The sequence below is a fragment of the Mobula birostris genome, chromosome 2 (assembly GCF_030028105.1).
Source record: "Mobula birostris isolate sMobBir1 chromosome 2, sMobBir1.hap1, whole genome shotgun sequence".
In the NCBI taxonomy this organism is placed as follows: domain Eukaryota; kingdom Metazoa; phylum Chordata; class Chondrichthyes; order Myliobatiformes; family Myliobatidae; genus Mobula; species Mobula birostris.
Genome location: NC_092371.1, coordinates 23,348,308 through 23,374,974, shown reverse-complemented (window position 1 = coordinate 23,374,974; position 26,667 = coordinate 23,348,308). Strand labels below are relative to the sequence as shown.

General features: G+C 43.6%; 1 protein-coding gene across 7 annotated transcripts in view; it reads left to right on the top strand.

Moving 5' to 3' along the window:
• LOC140185265 (engulfment and cell motility protein 2) overlaps nucleotides 1-26,667 on the top strand; it is a 228,658-nt gene that overhangs the window by 187,436 nt on the left and 14,555 nt on the right. For all 7 annotated transcript variants that reach the window (XM_072238668.1, XM_072238665.1, XM_072238660.1 and 4 more), the window contains 4 exons: nucleotides 1,888-2,024; nucleotides 15,563-15,726; nucleotides 23,899-24,011; nucleotides 24,215-24,322. In XM_072238668.1, the coding sequence (XP_072094769.1) occupies nucleotides 1,888-2,024; nucleotides 15,563-15,726; nucleotides 23,899-24,011; nucleotides 24,215-24,322 (522 nt within the window). The remainder of the gene's footprint in view (nucleotides 1-1,887; nucleotides 2,025-15,562; nucleotides 15,727-23,898; nucleotides 24,012-24,214; nucleotides 24,323-26,667) is intronic.

The window sequence follows — 26,667 nt, the reverse complement described above, 5'->3', positions numbered from 1 at the left end:
CTCTGCCCAAAGTCTTGCAAAGACTGGTACTTGAGCTTGCTCGATTCTCTTTGACATTGCATACTGAATCTCCGTACCAGCCGTGCATTGACATCTTTATCCGGGTCTGCCACAACAAAACTTGCACTTGTGCTCATCCCTCGAGAGAGCTGTTACCAAAACTGTCTTGTCCTCTTTCTGGCTCAGGATAGTTGTGCCTCATGATTCACTTCTTACAGATCCCAACTCTCATCTAAGTTAATGTCACCGTCTGGTTTCATGCTGAGGCTGTTCAGGCAAGTGACTGTGAGTCATTCCCTCCTCTTGTTCTTCTAATGTCTGAGTGGATTAGAGTTGTTGGGTGCCCCAAATGAAGGAAGCAGCCAGGTTAGTTGTGAAGGGGGGGAGTGGGGAGAGTAGGGAGCTGCATGCCTACTCAGCTAAAACCACGAGATTTAAAAATGAAGGGATAGGGAGTCACGAGGAGGAGTTCTGTTCCACCTTGACCAGCATGTCAGTGTATTTCCAGAGAGGTGCTTTGTTTCTGGTTGAATTGCTTATAGTGAAATTTGCTGAAAGGCTTGCAGCAACTGTTACTGTTCGAGGAAAGTGAAAGGCCACGTGAGGCAACATTTGGTTTGTTCCTTCATTCGTGGAGACGGTGACTAGGCGAGTGTTAGGAACAGCAGATTGAGTAGGCACGTGTCTGATAATGCAGCTTGGTCTTGACCGCGTCATAGTCATACTTTATTGATCCCGGGGGAAATTGGTTTTCATTATAGTTGCACCATAAATAATTAAATAGTAATAAAACCATAAATAGTTAAATAGTAATATGTAAATTATGCCAGGAAATAAGTCCAGGACCAGCCTATTGGCTCAGGGTGTCTGACCCTCCAAGGGAGGAGTTGTAAAGTTTGATGGCCACAGGCAGGAATGACTTCCTATGACGCTCTGTGTTGCATCTCGGTGGAATAAGTCTCTGGCTGAATGTACTCCTGTGCCCAACCAGTACATTATGTAGTGGATGAGAGACATTGTCCAAGATGGCATGCAACTTGGACAGTATCCTCTTTTCAGACACCACCGTCAGAGAGTCCAGTTCCATTCCCACAACATCACTGGCCTTACGAATGAGTTTGTTGATTCTGTTGGTGTCTGCTACCCTCAGCCTGCTGCCCCAGCACGCAACAGCAAACATGATCGCACTGGCCACCACAGACTCGTAGACCATCCTCAGCGTCAGATGTTAAAGGACCTCGGTCTCCTCAGGAAATAGAGACGGCTCTGACCCTTCTTGTAGACAGCCTTAGTGTTCTTTGACCAGTCCAGTTTATTGTCAATTCGTATCCCCAGGTATTTGTAATCCTCCACCATGAGGTTATTGAGGTTAGTGTCATTCCTGTGACACTGGATCCAGGTTCTTGCATTTGACCCCTGGCTTTAACTATCATGGCTGTGCTTCCCAATGCTTTATGCCAACTCGACAACCGCTGGGAGCAAGTAGATCGGTTTTCCTCTCCGCCACCACTGGGGCTTCCGGTCTGGTGCCGGACGACTGTGTCCTCTGTGGTAGCCTCCACCACCTTCTCCAGCCACCTCTGCACACTTGAGCCTAGAACAGTGCAGGATGGCTTGAATTAGTGCGATCACCTGCACAATCGTGTTCCCTCGTGAGGCACAATAACAAGAAACAATGTTGAGCACTGGCAAGACCCGAAGCTCATTGTGAGCAGACAGCGTGAATCAAGTCAAATACCTTGAGTTCTCACACCCGTTTTTATGCTTATCGAATTTAATTTGTAGACCTTTTGTTATTTGAGAGCAGGTAATTGAATAAAGCCAGTGCACAGACAACATGTTTTAAAAGTATTTTGGTGTCTGATTGTTGTTATTTTGTGGATGTAGCTAATGAAGGCTGCAATGAGTACCACCCTATGTTTTTCACCCACGACCGAGCATTCGAGGAGTTCTTCTGCATCTGCATCCAGCTACTCAACAAAACGTGGAAGGAAATGAGGGCAACTTCAGAAGACTTCAACAAGGTGAGAAGGCTCTGCCAGATCAAATCTGGTAGCGAGTGAAACAGGAATCTTTCATTACAGCCTCTATGTTACACTAAACTGCTGTGCAGTTGAACAAATATCTGTATCTTCATATTCTTGCACTGTAATTCCACTTCTCGTTATTAGCAATCCATTCTGCCTTGGAAAAGGGATGTGTTCCGTCCACCCACTGTGCAGCTGCTTGTGACGCTCATTTCTGGAGAGTGGGATGTATATTATCTAAGTATAATGACGGTTAGCATGTTGTGGATTAGCACATATTGAGTAACAGTATTCTGTGTTTACATAAAGCTTTTAAAACACCTCGAGTATTTTAAGAGAGTGTAACTGGAAAAACGAGCTGAGCTATAGGGGACAAGTGGCTACAAGCCGAGCCATAATGGTAGATTTTAAAGAGTATTTTGCAGGAAGAGAGGTGGAGAGGTTTTGGGGGAAGGAATTCTAGTGTTTAAGCCGTAGGCAGCTCAGTATGGAGCCGGTTAATGATGGGGTAAAGTGGATAAGGGGTTTGGGTCAGACCAAGGATTGAAGGTGGCAGAGTTCACAGTCCTTCGGAGAATTATTAGATAAAATCTCTTCTTTAGAAGGTGGTGACTGCCAGCTGGGGAAAATGCTGAGTTGCAGATTATAGCATTTGGTGAATTTCACCCCCCTCAGTCAGCAACATCTGGGTCTTCCTGGAAAATGCCTGTGTGCTTAGTGAATAAGAACATTCTGAATTGTGGTATTGTAGCGGTGTGCTACACACAGCGCTAGAATAATCACACAGAGTCGGTGAGTTAGAGTTGCGATGAAAGAGGTTTATTCAAACTTTGCGGCCTGCTTTAAAGCCTTCCTGTTCCTGCCCTCCCTGGGCGGGATTGCTGTGGGGAATGCATATTCCCAGACCCTTTCTGCGCGCGGGATTTTCCCCCTGCTGGTGAAGATGGCCTGGCGCCCTTTCTGGGGCCGGCCCTCTGCCTGCGCGCGCTGTTGTGAGCCGGTTCGTGTGTGCCAGAAAGTGGGTGGCCACAGTATGCCCTTGGCTGTTGAACAGACAACTCAGTGGCAGCACTTGAATTGAAAGGTTGTGCGTTCAAGTCCTGTGTGGAGAATGTGCAACAATATTACAAGATGATATCCAATGCAAGACTGGGGGGTTGCTACACCGTCGTGGGTGGGGGAAGCATTAAAATGAGACCTCATTTCTTCGGTGGATGTAAAAGAAGCCATACTGTGCTTTAGGGTGGAATTAAAAAAATTGTTTTCCCAGTGTCTGGGGCAATATTTGTCCCTTAACCAGATCAACAAAATAATTATTTTTGGTCATGACTTCATTGTTAATGGGAGCTTGCTATACGCAACTTTCAGTTGTGCAATCTGTAATATAATGGTAACTATTTTAAAAGTAATTAATTGTCTGCAAGGAGGTTTTGTACTACTTAGTTTGTGGGAAAAATACAATATAAATATAGAACTGTATCTTGTCAAGAAGTTTGTATTATAACATTTATCTGGGCATTTGGAACTGCGGATTCCTTCTGCCTGTGCATTCCTATTGACTGGGAAGCAATGCTTGTGAGGGACAGGGCTACAACATCCATGGAGCTGCCAGTAATTCCACCAGGATGATTGATGCTCTCTGGCCTCTTACCTTCAAGTTCCTTTGGCAACCCAAAATTACAGGGTAACAGATAATCGCAGGGGGCCTGAGGGAGCGATTCAGCGGAGCAGTTCTGTCAAAATAACTGTCAGCCCCAGCTGTGACGGCAAGGTTATTCTCTGCTGCTTTATAGTTTCACTCCCATCAAAATAGCTGAGGAACTTAACATCTTCCGTACCAAGCAGTAAGTTGCTTTCTGCCCTTCACTTCAGTTTTCTTTCCCTACTGAAGCACGGCTGTATTGCTGGTGAAGTGTGCAAGGACCATTCTGAAGTATCTGGATGTAGAGGTGCCCAGAGGCACCACACGTGCAGTTACTGCCCCTACACACGTACAATCTGTTTGTGTGGCTTTGTCTATCTGTCCGACACGTGCAGACAGAAATACCGAGATGATACGGACTGAGAAAAACCAACTCTGAGTTTGTGTGTGTGTGTAACCCAGACACATTGACAAGCACCAGAAACTGAGTGCCTCTGTATCTGTCAAACATTGAGATGGAGATGGGAAGACGTGTATCCAAGGAGGCAGGGATAGGCACAGACCTGGAGATGATGGGATTGACAATCTCATCTCACCTTTCCTTGAACTCTTGTACTTGCTAGCGTTTGCATCTATATATCCTGTGTTCTGACTCTAAGGTTCCCTCAGCACCTGACCAGGCAAGGGTGCAAGGCAGTGAATGGCTGTGGCTTTGGATCAGTAGGCAGGTGACGACTGTTGTGGCACAATACAGTGCTCCCAGTCTTGCTGAGGCTGGATGTGAATCTTATCTTCCACATCCCAGAGGGTACCTTAGAGAATGTGAACATAACATCTTCAAGAAAGGAGACAGTGATAAGTACACAGGAGTTCTCTCACAATAAAAGTTGACAAGACCCTTACTGATATCTCAGGCTTTGTCATTTAGAAAGAAGTCCACAATTTCATATTGCAGCCTGAGGGAAAAATGCTTGAGGATCAAGGGTTTCCATACCAGGCTATGATGCAAACAGTCAAAATGCTCCCACTGCATTGTAGAAGTTTGTCAGAGTCTTTGACCATGCACTCAATCTCCTTCAACTTGATGTGATTTGTCGTCTTTATTGCACTATGTGCTGTGCCCAGGAATGATCCTGTAAGATGTTGACACCCAAGAACTTGAAGCTGCTCACCCTTTTCCACCGCAGACCCTTGAATGAGGACTGTTGTGTGTTTGTTTGAACTCCCCTTTCAAAGGCCCACAATCAGTTCCACGGCTTTGCTTATACTGAGTGCAAAGTTGTTGTTACGACACCACTCAATGACCTACCTCACTCCTGTACACCACCTCCTCAACCTCCAATATCAGTGATGTCATTAGTAAATTTATACATAGAGCATTAGAGCTCGGCTTAGCCACACAGTTGTATGTATTCAAGAGATTTGAGCAAAAGGAGCACCTATGTCAATGGTCGGTGAGGAGGAGATGAGGTTCCAAACCATCCTTATGAGTAATTCAAGGATCCAGTTGCAGAAAGAGGTATGGAGACCCAGGTATTGAAGTTTGACAAGATGTGTCTATGTGTAATTGAAATCTCGACACTGTTTTTGGCAAATTTCTTGTATCTGTCTTCTGATTCCTGTAACTTTCTGCCAAAGAAGTAAATGTCTTCATTTCCCCTATCTAACTCTTTAAAATCTCCCCTTGACTACACTACTCAAAGGGCAACAACCCTTCTTCATTCTCACTTCATGACCCTATTCACATCACCTTGCGCACACTGAGGATTTAATCATTCCTCATCCTAATGCCCAGAACTGTACACTGATAGGATCTGTTTTAGAGTTTGTAACTGGCCTTACTGGTGCTTCTGGGCTCCCTCAGTTCACCAGATGTGGGAATAATTTCAGGATTATTTATTCTCCATGCCCAGTAAGGTTGATGCATCCTCGGAAGAGAGGAGGGTGATTTTGTGATGCATTCCTGATCTCACTTCCTTCCCAAGTATTGTCTCCAGTCAGGAAAGGACCCCCCCCCCCACCCCAAATTTGGAGTGGAACATATGAAATTGGGCTGTTGTGTGCTTATCATTACCAGATTTCACCTCCTTGGACCCAGATAATTTTGAAAAGTATAAACTGGTTGTCAAGGCTTCCCACTCCCCTGGACTTTTTACACTCATCTGTAACAATAGTGGTAAAATTTGCCTCGTTAGTGACAGACCGACACCCTTCCTCTGTCCATTCACAAGGTGGGTGTCATGTCGGAACATGTGAATTGTCTTGGTCTCCCTTTGTATTGGGGAATGCAGGGCTCTGACAATTGGCATTATTCCCAATTCTGCCTCCCCCTGAGTTTACATTGATGCTTCAGTAGTGCTCAAGCACAATTCATAGAACATAGAACATTGAATAGTACAGCACGTTACAGGCCCTTCGGCACTCAATGTTGTGCTGACCCTCAAACCCTGCCTCCCATATAACCCCCCACCTTAAATTCCTCCATATACCTGTCTAGTAGTCTCTTAAACTTCACGAGTGTGTCTGCCTCCACCACTGACTCAGGCAGTGCATTCCACGCACCAACCACTCTCTTAGTAAAAAAACCTTCCTCTAATATCCCCCTTGAACTTCCCACCCCTTACCTTCAACTGAAACTATCCCAAAACATCTGAGATGGACACTCTGTAGCTGTACAATACTGTTGGATGTTCTGAAGGATTAAAATTGCTGGGGCCTGTTTTCAGTTCACACCATTTAACAGCACACAAAATGCTGGAGGAGCTCAGCAGGTCAGGCAGTATGTATGTGGAAGAGTAAATACTTGGATGCTTCATGCGGAGACCCTTCATCGGAGTCTCGCCCCGAAACGTTGAGTGTCCACTCTTTTCCACAGATGCAGACTGGCCTGCTGAGCTCTTCCAGCATTTTGTACGTGCTGCTTGGATTTCCAGCGTCTGCAGATTTTCTCTTTTTTGTGCTAACACCATTTAACATTGTGGATCTAGCTTTTGAACCATGTTATTAATTGCTTTGATTTTAAATTTGATCACAATCAATTATTTACCATGTGCTTAAGTCAAGTCAACCAGTGCACAGAAAATACCATTCAGTCCTGATAGAGAGTCTCGGCCCAAAACATCGACTGTTCATTCCTCTCTATAGACGCTGCCTGACCTGCTGAGTTCCTCCAGTAGTTTGTGTGGGTGTGTTCCTTTAGATTTCTTTTGTGTTTGTGTTTGTCATTCAGTAATTTTAAGTTTAATTCCCTAATTTATGATCCAGGCATCTTAAAAAAAAAACATGTAACATCCTTGCATCATAATCCTATGGGAATTTAAAACGTTAGAGGTTGGGTGTATAAAATGTATTGTTGACTCTCTCTCACTTGCCTTGCGGTATTGCACGGGCAAAAGTACCCCTTAGGAGTGTAACTACAAATTCCGCACTTGAACCTGCAACTCGTGCAGCTAACCAGTTTAGATTCCATTACTCTCGGTTAGTAAATAGCAGGTAAAATCAGACATTCCTTCCATTCCATCTTCCAAGGCACAAGCAGAATAACTTGAAGGGGGATTGAAGGTTGCATTAGTTAAACCCTGAAAACAGATCTGGAGATCACAGTGTGCTATTACTAAGTAACAGTTCATTGGACCCAGGTAATATTGTAATTTGTATTTTATGTTAGTGTAAAGGATTGTTGCATGCTTCTTGTGCAATACGTTAGCAGGGGATTAATATCACAGGCCAGTAGTGCACTTCAATCTATTTGGATCGATGGAGAAGTGGATTGTTACTGCAAGGTGTGGTGGGCAAATTTAAAGAAGTGATTTTATGAATAGCTGAGCGTACAACCGAACAAACTCCATGAAACCTCCAAAAACATGTACCAGCATTCAGAACAAGTAATCTAGCAAATAACTTGTAAGAACTTCATGATCCCATTAAGTGGTACTATTGGGGAAACTTCCATTCTGTTAACATGGATATTCCCACTAAGTACGTTGGCTCAAGTATTCATTTGTGAATTACAGAGATGTCATCAATTGAGCATTGCACAAGGGTTTGACTGCTAATTGATGGTTCAGGTGTATTAACCATGTTGGTGTCCTACTTCATGTCAGAATTAGGATTTCATTTTCTCCAGGTTAACTGCAGTGTCTAAACAACACTCTTACAGAGTTCAGTTCAGTGCACTACGTCTAACATGAAGTGAGGCCTCATCTACTGCCATGATGAGGCCACTCTCAGGTTGGAGGAACAACATCTGTTACTCTGTCTTGGTAGCCTCCAACCTGATGGCATGAACATCAATTTCCTAAACTTCCAGTAATTTCTCGCTGCTCCCCTTCACTCTTTTCAATTCCCAACTCTGACACCCTTCTATTCCTTCTCCTCACATGCCTATCACCTCCCTCTTACTGCCCCTCCTCCTTCCCTTTCTCCTCTCCTTTCAGATTCCTCCTTCGGCCCTTTACCTCTTCCATTTATCACTTTCCAGCTTCTCACTTCCTGCCCCTCCTCCCACCCACCAACGTTCCCCTTCACGTGGCTTCACCTATCAGCTTCTAGCTTATACATCCCCTCTCCCCCACCTCCTGATTTTGGCTTCTCCCTCTTCCCTTTCGTTTCTGAGTCATTGACTCTTTCCATAGACGCTGCCTCACCTTCTGAGTTCCTCCCGCACTTTATGTGTGTTACTCTGGGTTTCCAGCATCTGCAGAATCTTGTGTTTGCATTCATGTATTTTTTTCTCTCGTTCCAGTGGCATCTTTGCCCCTATTATCAGGTTTTAATGTATTCTGTTCCACGACTTACCGTTACATTTCCTGAGTGTCTGATCTAGAACAACAGCTGCTGAATCATAAAGGGTGCTCTGTTTCTATATATAATTTTGTAGGGAGTTTAGTAATGTCTGCCTTAGAAGTTAACAAATTTCACGACATATGCCGGTAATATTAAATCTGATTCTGCTCCTGATACCCAGTTAGATCTGTAGGTTTGTGTAAAGGGAAGGTAGTTATTCCCCCCACAATGGAATAGTCATATAACAAATTTAGTTTTCTTGTCTTCTGGCACTTGGGCAATATACTGGCCTCTAATACCTGAGTAACTGCATCTTAACACCAGTCAGTTTTAGGAAACAAATTTGTTTGGGAAAGAGTGTGCGGATAAAAGAAGAATGGGGAATTTATCACCCTTCCCATCATATGAAGAGGTCCATCAAAAGGCTCCAGTAACTGTTGTTTCTGAGCTGACATTCATTTGGATTCTGCATCTTGTTTAAAAAAAAATTCATGTCCACAAGGACTTGGCACATTGCAAATGTTACTGAGCAGGTTTGGTGCAGGAAGTGTTAACGAGATGATGAGGGCAGAGATGGAGTGAGATTTCACAGCTCATTGAGCTCTTTGCCACACCCCACTATTTGGACTATATCATTCCTCCTTCGCGTGTGCTCTTCATCAGTGTCTGGGCAGCTCTGATTGTCCCTGTTCTACAGATATGGTTGGGCCTGCCGGTGAGTAATTTGATTTTCATGTTCTAGGACTTGTGTTTCTTTTGCACATTGAAAGTTCTTCTTGCAATTTTTCAGTTTTTCTTACTTTATCTCTGTTTAGCTTTAAATATATGTTTTTTGGCTTACTGCATGATGAAATAAGCTTTTTTATATTTTGTACTTTCAGAGAATATGTATTTCCTTTCAATCTCTCTAAATTTAGTTGTAATTATCCACAGACCTTGATTAATATTAACCCATGGTATGTTGCTACTTATTTAGATTAGGCCGGAGTTAATTTAAATCTTTTTGTACAGGAAAATCATTGACATTGAGAGATTTGGGATGATTTACTGCTGATGACTTGGCCTGTGCTTGTGCAAATTAATGCAATTCCTTTTAACTACATTCTGCTGCCAGAATTTAGAATTGGCTGCTCCAAATGCCAGCAATGTTTCAATGTAGAAATATCTTGAGCGCCATTAGAACTACAATTGTTTGCTGTAACAGTTCTTAATATAGTTGTGCTTCCAAGGTCCTTTTTAGTGACTAAATCACCCAAACTTTGTTTATTGATGCTGAGATTAGATTCTTCCCAGAATTCAGGCTGCAGGGAGGCACAAAAGAGGTGAATTTCTGAGGAATTTTGAATTATTTGATGTCAAAAATGAGCCCTGGAAAAACTGGAATCAGTGGGCATTAAGGGCAAATCCCACTCCACATGCTAGAGATGCACACGACCCAAAGAGAAATGATTGAGTTCCAAACTCAAAACCATCTCAGCACCACAGAGAGGAGAGCACTCTAACTGGTCGCATCACCATCTGGTACGGAGGGGCCACTGCGCTGGATCAGAAAAAGCTGCAGGAAGTTGTAAACTCAGCCAGCTCCATCATGGCCACTAGCCTCCCCAGGACACCTTCAAAAAGCAATACCTCAAGAAGGCAGCACACGCATCACTAAGGAACCCATCACTTAGGACAAAGCCCTTTTCTCATTGCTACCATCAAGGAGGAGATACAGGAGCCCGAAGAGGCACTCTCAGCATTACAGGAACAGCTTCTTCTCCTCCACCATCAGTTATCTGAATGGGCAATGAACCCATGAACACTACCTCACTTTTTGCTCACTTTTCTGCACTACTTACTTAATTTATATTGTTATATATTATTTTGTATTTAATTTATTATAATTTATAGTTTTATTATTTTGTATTGCAATGTACTGCTGCTGCAGAACAACATATTTCATGACATATGCCAATGATATTAAACCTGATTCCGATTCTGGCATCTGCACATATGTTTCCATGGCAACCCTTAGGTCCGACTATATTCAGGTGTTTCATCAATGACCTTTGTTACATCATGTTTAGAAGTGGTGATGTTCACTGATCAGTGCCTAATATTTAGTGAAGTTCCATTCGCAACTTCAAAGATCGTGAATGAGTCCGTCCCGGCATGTTGCAACACAGAACAACAGGCTGGCTTGGAACTCAGACTTGGAATTAACATTATTGCCATACAAGTGTCTGGCAGTGAATCAGAACTGGGTACATTATTCCTGACATGCGTCGTGAAATTTGTGGTTTTGCAGCAATGAGAAATATACATAAATGAGTAGTGCAAAAAGACAGCAAGAATAGTGAGGTAGTGTTCATAGGTTCATTGTCCATTCAGATATCTGATGGCGGAGGTGCAGAAGCTGGTCCTAAAATATTCAGTGTGTGTTTTCAGGCTCCTGTATCTCCACTCTTGTGGTAGTACTCAGAAGAGGGCATTCCCTGGGTGTTGGAAATCCTGATGGATGCCGCCTTTTAAAGATGCCCTCAATGGTGGGGAGGCCAGTGCCCACGATGGAGATGGCTGAGATTACAGCTCTCTGCAGCTTTTTCCAATCCTGTGCGGTGGCCCCATCATACCAGCCAGTGAGAATGCTCTTCATCGTATATCTATAGAAATTTGCTAGAGTCATAGGTGACATACCAAATCTCCTCAAACTCCTAATGAAATATAGCCGCCTTCTTCGTAATTGGATCAATATGTTGGGCACAGGACAGACGTTCAGAAATGTTGGCACCCAGGAACATGAAACTGCTCAGCTTTCCCACTGCTGACCCCTCACTGATCGGTGTGTGTTCCCTCAACTCCCCCTTCCTGGTCCATGTTGAATGCCTTGGTCTTACTGATGCTGGGTGCAAGATTGTTGTTGAATGCCACTCAACCAGCCGACCTGCCCCACCCCTCTACACCTACTTGTCACCATCTGAGGTTCTGCCAGCAACAGTTGTGTCATCAGATTTATAGTTGGTGTTTATGCTGTGCTGAGTCATGGGTGTAGAGAGAATAGTGCAGCCAGTTGAGGCGCACCAGTGTTGATTCCTCAACAGAGGTATTATTTCCCATCCGCACTGACTCTGGTCTCCTGATGACAAAGTCGGGGATTGAGCTGCAGATGGTACAGAGGCTCAAATTTTATAGCACATTGATTACTACAGAGGCTATGATGATGTATGTAATCAATAAACAGCAGTAGCCAGCATTGACATGACTAATGGGAGATTGAATCCCTGCCTCCATATATCTAACGGCATAGCCATGTTACATTGCCCACTATCAACCATTGTTAGCTGGATTAACCGTGTAAAAACAATAACTGGAAAAAGTATCCAGAGGCTGGGTGTTCCACAGCAAATGACTCATCCGACAATGTACTCTTTCCACCATCTGCGAGGCACACACAGGAGCATGGTGGAATACTCTCCATCTGCCAGAGAAAGTGCTTGGAGCCAGCCACCAACTGAAACAAAGCAACCTGCTTGACTGGCTCTCCGTACACCAACAGTGCAACTGCGGTTAGTGACAACAAGGCGCATTGGAGCAACTTGCCAAGGCTGCTTCTTCAACAGCATCTTCCATACCATCGATATATCACCTCGAAAGCTGAAAGCAGCAGGCATACGGAAACCTGTCACTGCTGCTTCGTTATCTCTGGGACAAAATATTTTTGGAACTCATAACACAACTGCACTTTGGCAGCACTGTCACCTCAAGCACAGCTAAGAATTGGCAAAGACTAATGGACTTGTGGTTCCATATTCCAGGGCTGAGTAAACAAAATAATGCAAATGAAAATGCACCATTTTCTGTGAAAATGTGAGTGATACTTTGCAGATTTTATTTCCATTCCTTCTTGCCTAAATTTAAGATACCATGGCATTTGTATTCTCTGTAAACAATAGCTTTCAAGTTCACGATCCTAGAAGCTGTCAGTACTGATTATCGTCTGCCTCGTGGCAGTGGTAAATAGCAGTGTGCAAGGTAAATATGGTACCTTCTGCCTTTGAACTGACAAGGTGGTTTGTAATCGCTCTGCTCTGCATTTAGGTTTCTTAAATCAATTCCACTCATCAGTTTTTACAAAGGACAGCTATGTGCAGTTCAGCTGAATTAAAATAAATGATTCAGCTCAGTCAAATATTCCTTGTTCAAGAAATGAAAACTAGTAAAAAGAAACAATTGGTTATTCGATCCTAGGGAGAAGCAAATATGTTGGAGTCCTTCATGAATTTATGAAGTAATTTGTAATCACAAAGGTGTTCAGCATGAGACTGATGATGACAGAGCAATTAGCATAATATCTATGGGATTAAATGCTTTAAGGACCCTCCATAAAATGCTATCAATGAACATTTAAAGTGCTCTGGCATTATGAGGAGTAATTATCTGTGATCTTGGGTGTAAGTAGATCATTGGCTTGCAACTTTCTGTCATTTTAAGTAATTATCTGTTGAGTATGTCAGTTCGGTGAATGCTAGGCCGACCGTTGTACAGAAGTCAGCGTCACTTTGGAACAAACAACTGAACTGCGGCATTCGGCACCTGCATTAGGCGTGTGTGTTTTACCCAGATTCAGCAAAGGGAACCCTGCTGTGACACAGATTGCTTCCTATACTGACTGTAGCACAAAATGCTCTTGCTGAAACAGCTGAGAAATACCCACATGTACAGAAGCCTCTGCCAACAATATTTCAAAAACTGAGGTGCTCTGGCTGATTTCCAGACCCTCTCCGTGAAACCAGATCGAGCACATTCTCTCTTGCTGCAGATGCAACACTCATAAATTGTTCGTGCGGCTTGCATTCCAGACACAATGTGGGATTTTGAGTAAGTCTTGCTACTTTCCTTATAAACATTGCTGGTTACTAGTTCCGGTGAGTGCTCCTCAAGTGAATGTAGTGTTAGAATGTTTACAACATTTCTGGTTCTGACTATTAAGACAGACAATCGACGTGCATTGTCAGAGTAATTCACAGTATGTTGTAGGTGTTGAATATGGAGCAAGAGAAGTTATATGTACGATAATGTCTAATTTTTTAAACCGATGTTGCTTGCTTTAGAATTACTCAATCTCAGGGCAGGGCAAGAGAAGCAAACGTGCGACAGTATACATGGTGACTGAAAGGCAAAGAGGGGTAATGTGCCTTAGATGAAAGCAGTGAAGAGCTTTAAAAAATTCAAGCAGTCTTCCTAATTTAAATATCTTGAGCAGATTTTTTTAAAACTCTAAGTCGAGGTCCATTCTTTCTTTGGAAAGAAATTATAAGTATGAATAGATTTGTTTGTAAATCAAATGTAAGTTGAGGCTTGGCACTTTATTTTAAAACTTCATTTTGGAGATGCGGATGTTGGAATAAATATTTTTTTGCCAAAATCTGAGCAGCTGTCCAGAATCCCTGGAGTGTAGGGGAATGAGTGATTTCATACAGGTTTCCCCTGAGGATGGGCAAGACCAGACAGGTCATAGTTTAACGGTGAAAGGTAAAATATTTAAGGGGACTCTGAGGGGCAACTTCCTCACTCAGAGGGTGGCGCGAGTGTGGGATTTAGCTGCCAACAAAGGTGGTGGATACCAGTTCAATTGCAGCATTTTAAGAGAACTTTGGATGGGTGCATGGATGAGAAGGGAATAGTCCGGATGCAGGTAAATGGGACTCGCAGAAAAACAGTTTGGCACAGACTGGGTGAGTTGAAGGGCTTGTTTCTGCACTGTAATATTTTGTGATGAGGGTGGTTGCATAGAACTGTTAGGTTTGAAACCTTCTACCAATTGCAAAGGCAGAAGGTGTGATATATTTCAAATTTGGAATGGTCCGTGAATTGGAGGGTGTGCAAGTCTTTGTGTCTTGGACATGATAGCAATGAAGGGGGTGTCCAGGTACTCTGGACAAACTTCACTCTTTACTCCTTTCCATGAAAACACTTATTCATCACTTGTATTTTGTGCAACTACAATGTATCAGTACAATGGAACTACAATGGAACAAGGTCTTCCATTGAGAGTAAGGGAGATTCTAACAAACGGACATGAGTTGAGAGTTAAAGGGCAAAAGTTTAGGGGTAACATGAGGGGGAACTTCTTTACTCAGAGAGTGGTAGCTGTGTGGAACGAGCTTCCAGCAGAAGTGGTTGAGGCAGGTTCAATATTGTCATTTAAAGTTAAATTGGATAGCTATATGGACAGGAAAGGAATGGATGGTTATGAGCTGAGTGCAGGTTGGTGGGACTAGGTGAGTAAGCGTTCGGCATGGACTCGAAGGGCCGAGATGGCCTGTTTCTGTGCTGTAATTGTTATATGGTTATTTGTAGAGCATTAGAGTACGATACACATTTCTGGCTTCCATAGTACAAAATGGGCGAGGCATAGAATTTATACTAATGATGTCTACCTGAGAGTTTATGCTTGTTTTTTTTAAGGAAAAAAAGCACTGGTGGAGCTCATTTCCCCAGAAAGTGATATTGTATGATGTCCAAAGAGATCGTTAAGGTTATTAAAAGATAGACCAGAGACATGAAAACTATTAGCTATAAGCCAAACTTGCTCCATGGCCACTCTTGGGGAGCACTCCTGAAATGGATTCAGAGTTTCTGTGATGTATGATTCCCAAAGGTCATCTGGGAGAGGAAGCAGTTGGGAGAGAGGGCCCCGAGTGTCAGAAACAATCGGAAAGGATGTTCAGGGAGAAGATTACATATGATAATTGAGGTTGAGGAACTCTTTGGCAGCAGTTCATTCAGGGTCACTCCTTTCTTTGATGCCCCTCAAAACAAGGTCTTGTGGCAGACCTTGAAACAGTAGAATTGTGTGCAATCGATGTCGTGAGGACCCGGCAGCACCCTGCCTGTTCAGCGGCTTTTTCAAACACAAAGATGAACCATGAGGAATGTCCACAGAAGGTAGCTCTCCAAACATGAAAGCCTGTGTAACCTGGGGAGTATATAATGAATGATGGAAGAACTGTAAGCCAGGGCAAAAAAAAATAGTCATTGATTAATCCAATACAAACCTTGGTTAGAATATGGACTCGACCACTTCTATTGTGAATGCTCTAATTCTCTCATCCTACCTTGGCAGGTGATGCAGGTGGTACGTGAGCAGATCACAAGGTCTCTGGGCACAAAGCCAAACTCTCTGGACCAGTTTAAGAATAAAGTCCGTTGCATGAGCTACTCTGAGATCCTGAGGCTACGTCAGTCTGAGAGAATGAGCCAGGATGACTTCCAGTCGCCACCAATCATGTATGTCACGTTGTTATCCTACACTTTTCACCAGACTGCTTTTTTTTAAAGGGCATTGACTCTTGGGTACAAAGCGGTGTGGCAGAAATTTGCAATCATCCCTCCAATTAGAAAACAATGCATCCAACCTGCTCCCAGACTTTGCTACAAAAGTTTGGCTGAAGTTCCAGTGCTTAATCAAAAGCTGAAGTTCCAATCCTCATGCAAAGGAACTTCTGTGGTTCACAGAAGTTATGGATCCCACAGATAGATGTGAAAATCAGGGAGTTTCCTAGCATTCATTTTTCACCCAGCACCATGAAAGGAATACATTTAAATGGATGTCTGTTCAATGGGTATTACATTATATATGTTGTTTCACGCCCGCTTAGGAAAGGTCCTGTGTGTGAATGCCTTAGATTCTTAGGCTACGTCCACACTAGACTGGATAAATCCGTAACCGAAGCTTTTTCTCTTCGTTTTGATCCTCCGTCCACACTGAAATGGCGTTTTCCTCCCCCCGAAAACGGAACTTTTCAAAAACGCTCTCCAGACTGAATAAATCTGAAAACGCCTAAGGCCAGTGTAGCGTGTACAGGGTAACCGGCTCTTTTCAAAAACGCAGTCATGACGTGCCGGAACAGATGGTGGCGGCAGCGCGGCATTTCATTGTTTTCTTGAACGCCACAACAACAATGGCGGATGGCTTCATGCATGTGTTATTTACTTTATTGTCTACGTTAATTTCAATCCCCCCCATACAACCTAACAATTTCAGAACAGACGGCAACAAGACTGAAGCCAGAAGAGTTAGAAATGTACTCACCAAATACTTTGACCCATAACTTACTGAATAAATAAGTATATTCACTTTGTCCATTCGTCCCCCCCATCCCTCCCCACCAATCTCCCTCCCGGCACTTATCCTTGTAGGCAGAACAAGTGCTACACATGCCCTTACGCTTCCTCCCTCGCCACCATTCAGGGTCCCAGACAGTCCTTCCAGGTGAGGCGACACTTCACCTGTGAGTCGGCTGGGGTGATATACTGCGAACGGTACTCCCGATGTGGCCTACATATTGGCGAGACCTGACGCAGACTGGGAGATCATTTCACTGAACACCTATGCTCTGTCTGCCAGAGAAAGCAGGATCTCCCAGTGGCCACACATTTTAATTCCACATCCCATCCCCATTCTGACATGTCTATCCACGGGCTCCTCTACTGTAAAGATGAAGCCACACTCAGGTTGGAGGAACAACACCTTATATTCCGTCTGAGTAGCCTCCAACCTGATGGCAGGAACATTGACTTCTCTAACTTCCACTAATGCCCCACGTCCCCCCTCGTACCCCATCCATTATTTATTTATATACACACATTCTTTCTCTCTCTCTCCTTTTTCTCCCTCTGTCCCTCTGACTATACCCCTTGCCCATCCTCTGAGTTCCCCTCCCTTTTCTTTCTCCCTGGGCCTCCTGTCCCATGATCCTCTCATATCCCTTTTGCCAATCACCTGTCCAGCTCTTGGCTCCATCCCTCCCCCTCCTGTCTTCTCCTATCATTTTGGATCTCCCCTTCCCCCTCCCACTTTCAAATCTCTTACTAACTCTTCTTTCAGTTACTCCTGATGAAGGGTCTCGGCCTGAAACGTCGACCGTCCCTCTTCCTATAGATGCTGCGTGGCCTGCTGCGTTCACCAGCAACTTGTATGTGTGATACTCACTTTGCCCTGTTTTCTGTCTTTGCTTGTATGAAGGTGATTTACCTGTTTATGCAGGTACTTCCCTGACAATAGATGTGTAACAGCCTCATGTAACATTGTATGGAAATACAAGATAACACTGATGCAGACATGTTTTATACATTTAACAAGGTGCTTTATTAATGTATTGCTTGTGCAAACATTCAATTGATGCAATTGTCACTACTTCCAAAATGTAATTTTTAAGTAGTAGCTTATGTTTGGCATAGGCGTGAAAATGTGAAGGCCAAAAAAGGAAAATTGTAAGTTTCACTTTACTCAGGTAAAAATAAAATCACTTTTGCCCAGTAACTCAATAGACAATAGGTGCAGGAGTAGGCCATTTGGCCCTTCGAGCCAGCACTGTCATTCACTGTGATCATGGCTGATCATCACTATCAGTATCCAGTTCCTGCCTTATCCCCATAACCTTTGATTCCACTATCTTTAAGAACTCTATCCATTCCTTTTTTGAAAGCATCCAGAGACTTGGCCTCCACAGCCTTCTGGGGCAGAGCATTCCACATATCCACCACTCTCTGGGTGAAAAAGTTTTTCCTCAACTCCATTCTAAATGGCCTATCCCTAATTCTTAAACTGTGGCTCCTGGTTCTGGACTCATCCATCAGCGGGAACATGCTTCCTGCCTCCAGCGTGTCCAATCCCTTAATAATCTTATGTTTCAATAAGATCCCCTCTCAGCCTTCTAAATGCCAGAGTATACAAGCCCAGTCGCTCCAATCTTTCGACATATGATAGTCCCGCCATCCTGGGAATTAACCTTGTGAACCTACGCTGCACTCCCTCAATAGCAAGAATGTCCTTCCTCAAATTTGGAGACTAAAACTGCACTCAGTACTCCAGGTGTGGTCTCACCAGGGCCCTGTACAGCTGCAGAAGGACCTCTTTGCTCTTATACTCAATTCCCCTTGTTATGAAGGCCAGCATGCCATTAGCTTTCTTCACTGCCTGCTGTACTTGCATGCTTGCTTTCAGTGACTGATGTACAAGAACACCTAGATCTCATTGTGCTTCCCCTTTTCCTAATTTGACTCCATTTAAATAATAATCTGCCTTCCCATTCTTACCACCAAAGTGGATAACCTCACATTTATCCACATTAAACTGCATCTGCCATGCATCTGCCCACTCACCCAGCCTGTCCAAGTCACCCTGTATTCTCATAACATCCTCCTTACATTTCACACTGCCACCCAGCTTTGTGTCATTGGCAAATTTGCTAATGTTACTTTTAATTCCCTCATCTAAATCATTAATATATATTGTAAACAGCTGCGGTCCCAGCACTGAACCCTGCGGTACCCCACTGGTCACCGCCTGCCATTCCGAAAAGGACCCGTTAATCGCTACTCTTTATCTTCTGTCAGCCAGCCAATTTTCAATCCATGTCAATACTCTGCCCCCAGTACCATGTGCCCTAATTTTGCCCACTGATCTCCTATGTGGGACTTTATCAAAGGCTTTCTGAAAGTCCAGGTACACAACATCCACTGGCTCTCCCTTGTCCATTTTCATAGTTACATCCTCAAAAAATTCCAGAAGATTAGTCAAGCACGATTTCCCCTTCGTAAATCCATGCTTACTCGGACCGATCCTGTTACTGCTATCCAGATGTGTCGTAATTTCATCTTTTATAATTGACTCCAACATCTTTCCCACCACCGACGTCAGGCTAACTGGTCTATAATTCCCTGTTTTCTCTCTTCCTCCCTTCTTGAAGAGAGGGACAACATTAGCCACCCTCCAATCCACAGGAACTGATCCTGAATCTATAGAACATTGGAAAATGATCACCAATGCGTCCACAATTTCTAAAGCCACCTCCTTAAGTACCCTGGGATGCAGACCATCAGGTCCCGGGGACTTATCAGCCTTCAGACCCAACAGCCTATCCAATACCATTTCCTGCCTAATATAAATTTCCTTCAATTCATCCATTACCCTAGGTCCTTTAGCCACTGTTACATCTGGGAGATTATCTGTGTCTTCCCTAGTGAAGACAGATCCAAAGTACCTGTTCAACTCGTCTGCCATTTCCTTGTTCCTCATAATAAATTCACCCGCTTCTGTCTTCAAGGGCCCAATTTTGGTTTTAACTATTTTTTTTCCTTTTCAGATACCTAAAGAAGCTTTTACTATCCTTTATATTCTTGGCTAGTTTTCCTTCGTACCTCATTTTTTTCTCCGCGTATTGCCTTTTTAGTTACCTTCTGTTGCTCTTTAAAATTTTCCCAATCCTCCGGCATCCCACTCATCTTTGCTATGTTATACTTCTCTTTTATTTTTATACTGTCCTTTACTTCCCTTGTCAGCCACGGCCTCCCCTTACTCCCCTTAGGATCTTTCTTCCTCTTTGGAGCGAACTGATCCTGCACCTTCCGCATTATTCCCAGAAGCACTTGCCATTGCTGTTCCACTGTCATCCCTGCTAGGGTATTGTTCCATTGAACTTTGGCCAGCTCCTCCCTCATAGCACCATAGTTCCCTTTGTTCAACTGTAATACTGACACTTCCGAGTTTCCCTTCTCCCTCTCAAATTGTAGATTAAAATTTATCATATTATGGTCACTACCTCCTAATGGCTCCTTTACCTCGAGATCCCTGATCAAATCCGGTTCATTGTACAACACTAAATCTAGAATTGCGTTCTCTCTGGTAGGCTCCAGTACAAGCTGTTCTAAGAATCCATCTCAGAGGGACTCCACAAACTCCCTTTCTTGGGGTCCAGTACCAACCTGATTCCTCCAGTCTACCTGCATGTTGAAGTCCCCCATAACAACTGTAGCATTACCTTTGCGACATGCCAATTTTAACTCTTGATTCAACTTGCATCCTACATCCAGACTACTGTTTGGGGGCCTGTAGATAACTCCCATTAGGATCTTTCTACCCTTAGAATTTCTCAGTTCTATCCATACTGACTCTACATCCCCTGATTCTATGTCCCCCCTCGCAAGGGACTGAATCTCATTCCTCACCAACAGAGCCACCCCACCCCCTCTGCCCATCAGTCTGTCCTTTCGACAGAACGTATATCCTTGAATATTCATTTCCCAGGCCCTGTCCACTTGAAGCCATGTCTCTGTTATTCCCACAACATCATACTTACCAATTTCCAACTGTGCCTCAAGCTCGTCCACTTTATTTCTTATACTCCGTGCATCCATATACAATACTTTTAATTCATTACTCCCCTCACCTCCCAGATCAATTCCAATTTCATTTGGCCATACTGTGCGATCCCTTCTTGAGCTTTCTGCTCTGTTGATTCTGCTGTCATTCTTAACTTTTCTTCTCACTTTCCCTTTATCTTCATCCTTATGTTTCAATAAAACTTGTTTTATTGCACATGTTAAATACAGCAAAATAATTCAGAAAGACATGGCAAAAGTAAAGGCAAACAAATGAGGTAACAGCAAGTTTCACTTTTGTCCAGTAACAAGCCTTATTGCATTTAGTTGTAGCTGTCGTCCCTTTCATCGGTGAAGAGACTATGACTGTAGGACTATGACTATGACCGGTTCTACCTCCTACCCAAGATCCACAAACTTGCCTGTCTTGGCAGACCTATTGTCTCAGCTTGCTCCTGCCCCACCGAACTCGTTTCTGCATACCTTGACGCGGTTTTATCCCCCCTTGTTCAATCCCTTCCTACCTATGTTCGTGACACTTCTCATGCTCTTAAGCTTTTCGATGATTTTAAGTTCCCTGGCCCCCACCGCTTTATTTTCACCATGGATGTCCAGTCCCTATATACTTCCATCCCCCATCAGGAAGGTCTCAAAGCTCTCTGCTTCTTTTTGGATTCCAGACCTAATCAGTTCCCCTCTACCACCACTCTGCTCCGTCTAGCGGAATTAGTCCTTAGTCTTAATAATTTCTCCTTTGGCTCCTCCCACTTCCTCCAAACTAAAGGTGTAGCTATGGGCACCCGTATGGGTCCTAGCTATGCCTGCCTTTTTGTTGGCTTTGTGGAACAATCTATGTTCCAAACCTATTCTGGTATCTGTCCCCCACTTTTCCTTCGCTACATTGATGACTGCATTGGCGCTGCTTCCTGCATGCATGCTGTGCTCGTTGACTTCATTAACTTTGCCTCCAACTTTCACCCTGCCCTCAAGTTTACCTGGTCCATTTCCGACACCTCCCTCCCCTTTCTAGATCTTTCTGTCTCTATCTCTGGAGACAGCTTATCTATTGATGTCTACTATAAGCCTACTGACTCTCACAGCTATCTGGACTATTCCTCTTCTCACCCTGTCTCTTGCAAAAATGCCATCCCTCCCCTCACAATTCCTCCGTCTCCGCCGCATCTGGTCTCAGGATGAGGCTTTTCATTCTAGGACGAGGGAAATGTCTTCCTTTTTTAAAGAAAGGGGCATCCCTTCCTCCACCATCAACTCTGCTCTCAAACGCATCTTCCCCATTTCACGCACATCTGCTCTCACTCCATCCTCCCGCCACCCCACTAGGAATAGGGTTCCCCTGGTCCTCACCTACCACCCCACCAGCCTCCGGGTCCAACATATTATTCTCCGTAACTTCCGCCACCTCCAACGGGATCCCACCACTAAGCACATCTTTCCCTCCCCCCCACTCTGCTTTCCGCAGGGATCGCTCCGTACGCGACTCCCTTGTCCATTCATCCCCCCCATCCCTCCCCACTGATCTCCCTCCTGGCACTTATCCTTGTAAGCGGAACAAGTGCTACACATGCCCTTACACTTCCTCCCTCGCCACCATTCAGGGCCCCAAACAGTCCTTCCAGGTGAGGCAACACTTCACCTGTGAGTCTGCTGGGGTGATATACTGCATCCGGTGCTCCCGATGTGGCCTTCTATATATTGGCGAGACCCGATGCAGACTGGGAGACCACTTTGCTGAACACCTACGCTCTGTCCCCCAGAGAAAGCAGGATCTCCCAGTGGCCACACATTTTAATTCCACATCCCATTCTCATTCTGACATGTCTATCCACAGCCTCCTCTACTGTAAAGATGAAGCCACACTCAGGTTGGAGGAAGAACACCTTATATTCCGTCTGGGTAGCCTCCAACCTGATGGCATGAACATTGACTTCTCTAACTTCCGCTAATGCCCCACCTCCCTCTCGTACCCCATCCGTTATTTATTTTTATACACACATTCTTTCTCTCACTCTCCTTTTCCTCCCTCTGTCCCTCTGACTATACTCCTTGCCCATCCTCTGAGCTTTTTCCCCCCCTCCCCCTTTTCTTTCTCCCTGGGCCTCCTGTCCCATGATCCTCTCATATCCTTTTTGCCAATCACCTGTCCAGCTCTTGGCTCCATCCCTCCCCCTCCTGTCTTCTCCTATCATTTTGGATCTCCCTCTTCCCCCTCCCACTTTCAAATCTCTTACTAGCTCTTCTTTCAGTTAGTCCTGACGAAGGGTCTCGGCCTGAAACGTCAACTGTACCTCAACTGTTCACCAGCAACTTTGATGTGTGATGACTGTAGGAAATGTTTCCAGGGTGGCCTCTCTGTGGGAGCGGGAAAGATGTTGGTGGGGCCACCCGGGGGTCTGTGTGTCCGTTTGTGTAGCTATTGTAGTGGCTGTGAGGCTGGTATTGTGGCGGTGAAAAGTACTGGGGGGGAGCCATCATATTCCCCATCATTGCAAATCCCTCTGCAACAGAGTTAGTCAGTTTTTCAATGTTAGTCGTCAGCCGAGTCATACTGTCCGCTAACTCCCTGTCGGTTGCCTCCTTACACTCCAGTACTTGTTTTTTCAGTTTTAAGTCCTCCTGCGCGAGAGTCAACAGCTATCTGTCATTTGACAATTTCCTTTTAAGTTTTTCTAGTCTGTAACTGGACAAACACGCACCAAGTCTTTCACAGCAAGATTCCACACCAAACATGTTGCAGCCATCACCTGTTGCTTGGTCCAAACTCTCGGAGTCGGGCGTACTCGTCGAAGCAGGTGAATTCTGTAGATGTGTCCTGCACATGCCCAGTCAGAGGAGGTTCGCCCAAATACCCGTTTTAATGTGGACGGAGGTATTTTCAAAAATGCTTGGTGTGGACGCCTATCGTTTTTACGTGAAACCGGTGTTTTCAAAATTATCTGGTCTGGACGTAGCTTTAGGTTCTTAGAATTTGCCTTTGAAGAAATGGCCAGATTTACATTTTTCCAATTGGTTCTTAATGGCAATTTATGTCATGTTCCTTTTTTGTTTTCACTGAGAGAAGTGGTCCTTGATGTGGACTTCATTAGAGCATGTTAATGAGGACACAAAACAACAGACCTGGAGATGATGTGTGGATAGTTCATAGCATTTTGTTAATTGGTGTGGTTTTGTTTTGAAAGGCACACTGGTCAAAGACTTTTCTTCCTATGCATGTCATGTGAATAAGTACGTCTGCTTCAACCGTTTACGCTGACCTCTGACCTCAATCTCTGTTCTCAGTGAGCTGCGGGAGAAAATTCAACCCGAGGTGATGGAGCTTATCAAACAGCAGCGCCTGAACCGACTTTGTGAGGGCACTAGCTTCCGTAAAATTAGCAATCGCAGGCGGCAAGGTATCAGTTTGTTTATTGATTCATTGATTGAAATGCAGAGCAGTATAGGCCCTTCCAGCTCAGCAAGCCGCACTGTCCAGTAATCCCCAATTTAACTGTAGTTACTGTTGGGAGTGGTGTGGTTAAAGACAAGTTTTGTATGCTGTTATCATTCATTCTGATCCCTATAATTCTTTTCTTCCTTTTGCCTCTATTTTCCACAGATAAATTCTGGTATTGTCGGCTGTCTCTCAATCATAAAGTTTTACATTATGGAGATCTGGATGAGAACCCACAAGGTGAAGTGGCCTTTGAGTCACTGCAGGAAAAAAGTAAGCAAAAAAATTACATGGGTGGAAAAGTGTTCACTACGGTCTGTGGTTTGTTTCATATAGAATAGAAGCAAAAGGAGGTAATCTGGGCTCCATAATCATCAGGGATAGAGACAACCAGAGATTCTCCACCCTTTGTGCGAAGAAATGAACTAAGTAGTGATTTGATCTGTCTAAGCAGTATGCACATTATTACAGAGTATCATATGTACCAGGAAACAGTGACTATAATATTTCACTGTATCATGGTGCATGTGACAATAATCGTCCCTAATAATGGTCAGACCACATTTGGAGTACTGTGAGCAGTTTTGGGCTCCATATCTAAGAAGGGATACTGTCTTAGTTTGGAGAAAATCAGAAGTCAAACTTTTGATCCTTGATTTGATTTCGAGAAAAGGTGGGGTTCATTTGCCCACTACTGTCATCTGATTTGAGTTAATTAATATGGTTTCCGTCCGATTTTTGTTTAGATGGATTTGAGTTGGCGGATTGAGGTTTTTCTTTTATGGAAGCTTGTATGACGTATAATGGAGATGAGGGAGGAATTTCCTTAGCCAGAGCATGGTGAATCTATGGAATTCATTGCCACAGACAGCAGTGGAGGCCAAGTCATTTGGTATATTTAAAGCAGCGGTTAATAGGTTTTTGATTAGTAAAGATGGCAAAGACTACAACAAGAAGGCAGGAGGATGGGGAAAATAATCAGAATGGTGAAGCAGACGATAGACCAAATGGTCTAGTTGTGTTTCTGGGTCTTGTGGCCTTATGTTGTATCTACATCCTTTTATTCAAGTTACTCTAGTTAATGAAACTGCTCAGCCATTTAAAAAGACCGTGGCTGACCTTTTACCTTAGCAGAACATTCCTGCAAAAACAAAATCTTCAATCCCCATCTTGAATATACTTAGCAGCAGAGCCTCCACAGCCCTCTATGATTATGAATTTGGCAGATTCAACAACCTCTTGATGAAGAATGTTTTTTTCTTATCCCCATTCTGAAAGACTAACCACTTTTCTGAACAGTGAATACAAGAACATAGGAGTAGGAGAAGGCCACTCCGCCCCTCCAGCCTGCCTGACATCCAATATTATCATGGTTGAGTTGCCCGAAGAATCATCTCCTCTTCCGTGACAGTTCCCTATAGTTGACAGTTCCCCAGTTTTCAAAAATGTACCTGCCTTTTTAAATGCCTTCACTGATCCAGCCACAATAACCTTCTGGAACACTTCCAGAGAGTCACCATCCTTTGTGAGAAGAAATTCCTTTGCATCTCAGATATAACTAATCACCCCTAATCTTGTACCTATATTCCTTTTTTCAAGATTCTCCAGCTAGTGGAAACATCTCAACATCTATCCTGTTTTGTTGCCTGAGGATCTTTTTTTTGCAATAAAATCACTTTTTATGTTTCTAAAATCCAGAGAATACAAGTCCATCTTCTTTTTATTGATGCGTAAAACTACATTGACGTTGATTACATTAAACTTCTCCAAATAACTGGCATTCCTTCCTTAATTATACACTCCAACATCTTGCCAGCAATGAGCTAACTGGGACTCTTCAGCCAAGGGAAATATTAACCTTGCATTTACCTTGTCATACATTTAAGGATGTTGTAGGTTTCAATGAAATGACCTAGAAAGAAAAGAAAAAAAGAGGCATTGTACTTTAAGACATTGTCAGCTGTGGTTAAGCTGATGTTGCTTCACAATAAAAACATTTGAAAGCCAAAAAAAAGAAAGGAAATGACCTATCATCTTCTAAACTTGAGAGAATTCTATCTATTCTATTCAAACTCCTTATAGAAAGAATTGTTCCATTCCAGGAACCTGTCAATGCATATTTTGCTGTATTCCTCTATAGTCAGTATAACCTCTCAAAATGGAACAATTATTAGTCTAGATATTGCAGTTTCACCAGTCCCCTGTATATCTTCAGTACAATGTTCATTTTTGTACAAAATTTCCTTGCAATAAAAGGCATCTATAATTTGGCCTTGTAATTGTTTTCAGCACCTTTACATTAACTTTCAGTTATTCATCCAGGTCTTTCTGAACACCAATAACTTTTGGTCTCTTACCATTTTAAAATCTACTCAGCCACTGTTTCGCCCACCACATTTTTCTACATTATATTTCACCCGGCACTGCTCGTCTATCCTCGTTGATCTATGCGGTTTATATATCCTTGAAGTCCTTTTCATCCTCGTCACCTACACTCCAAGTCAACTTGATTATATTGCTCCTGGTGCCCTCAACTAAATCATTCATGTATATTGTGAACTGCTGGGGCCCAGCTCTAATCTGGCTGGGACCCCACTTGTTTACTCTTGCGCTAATAA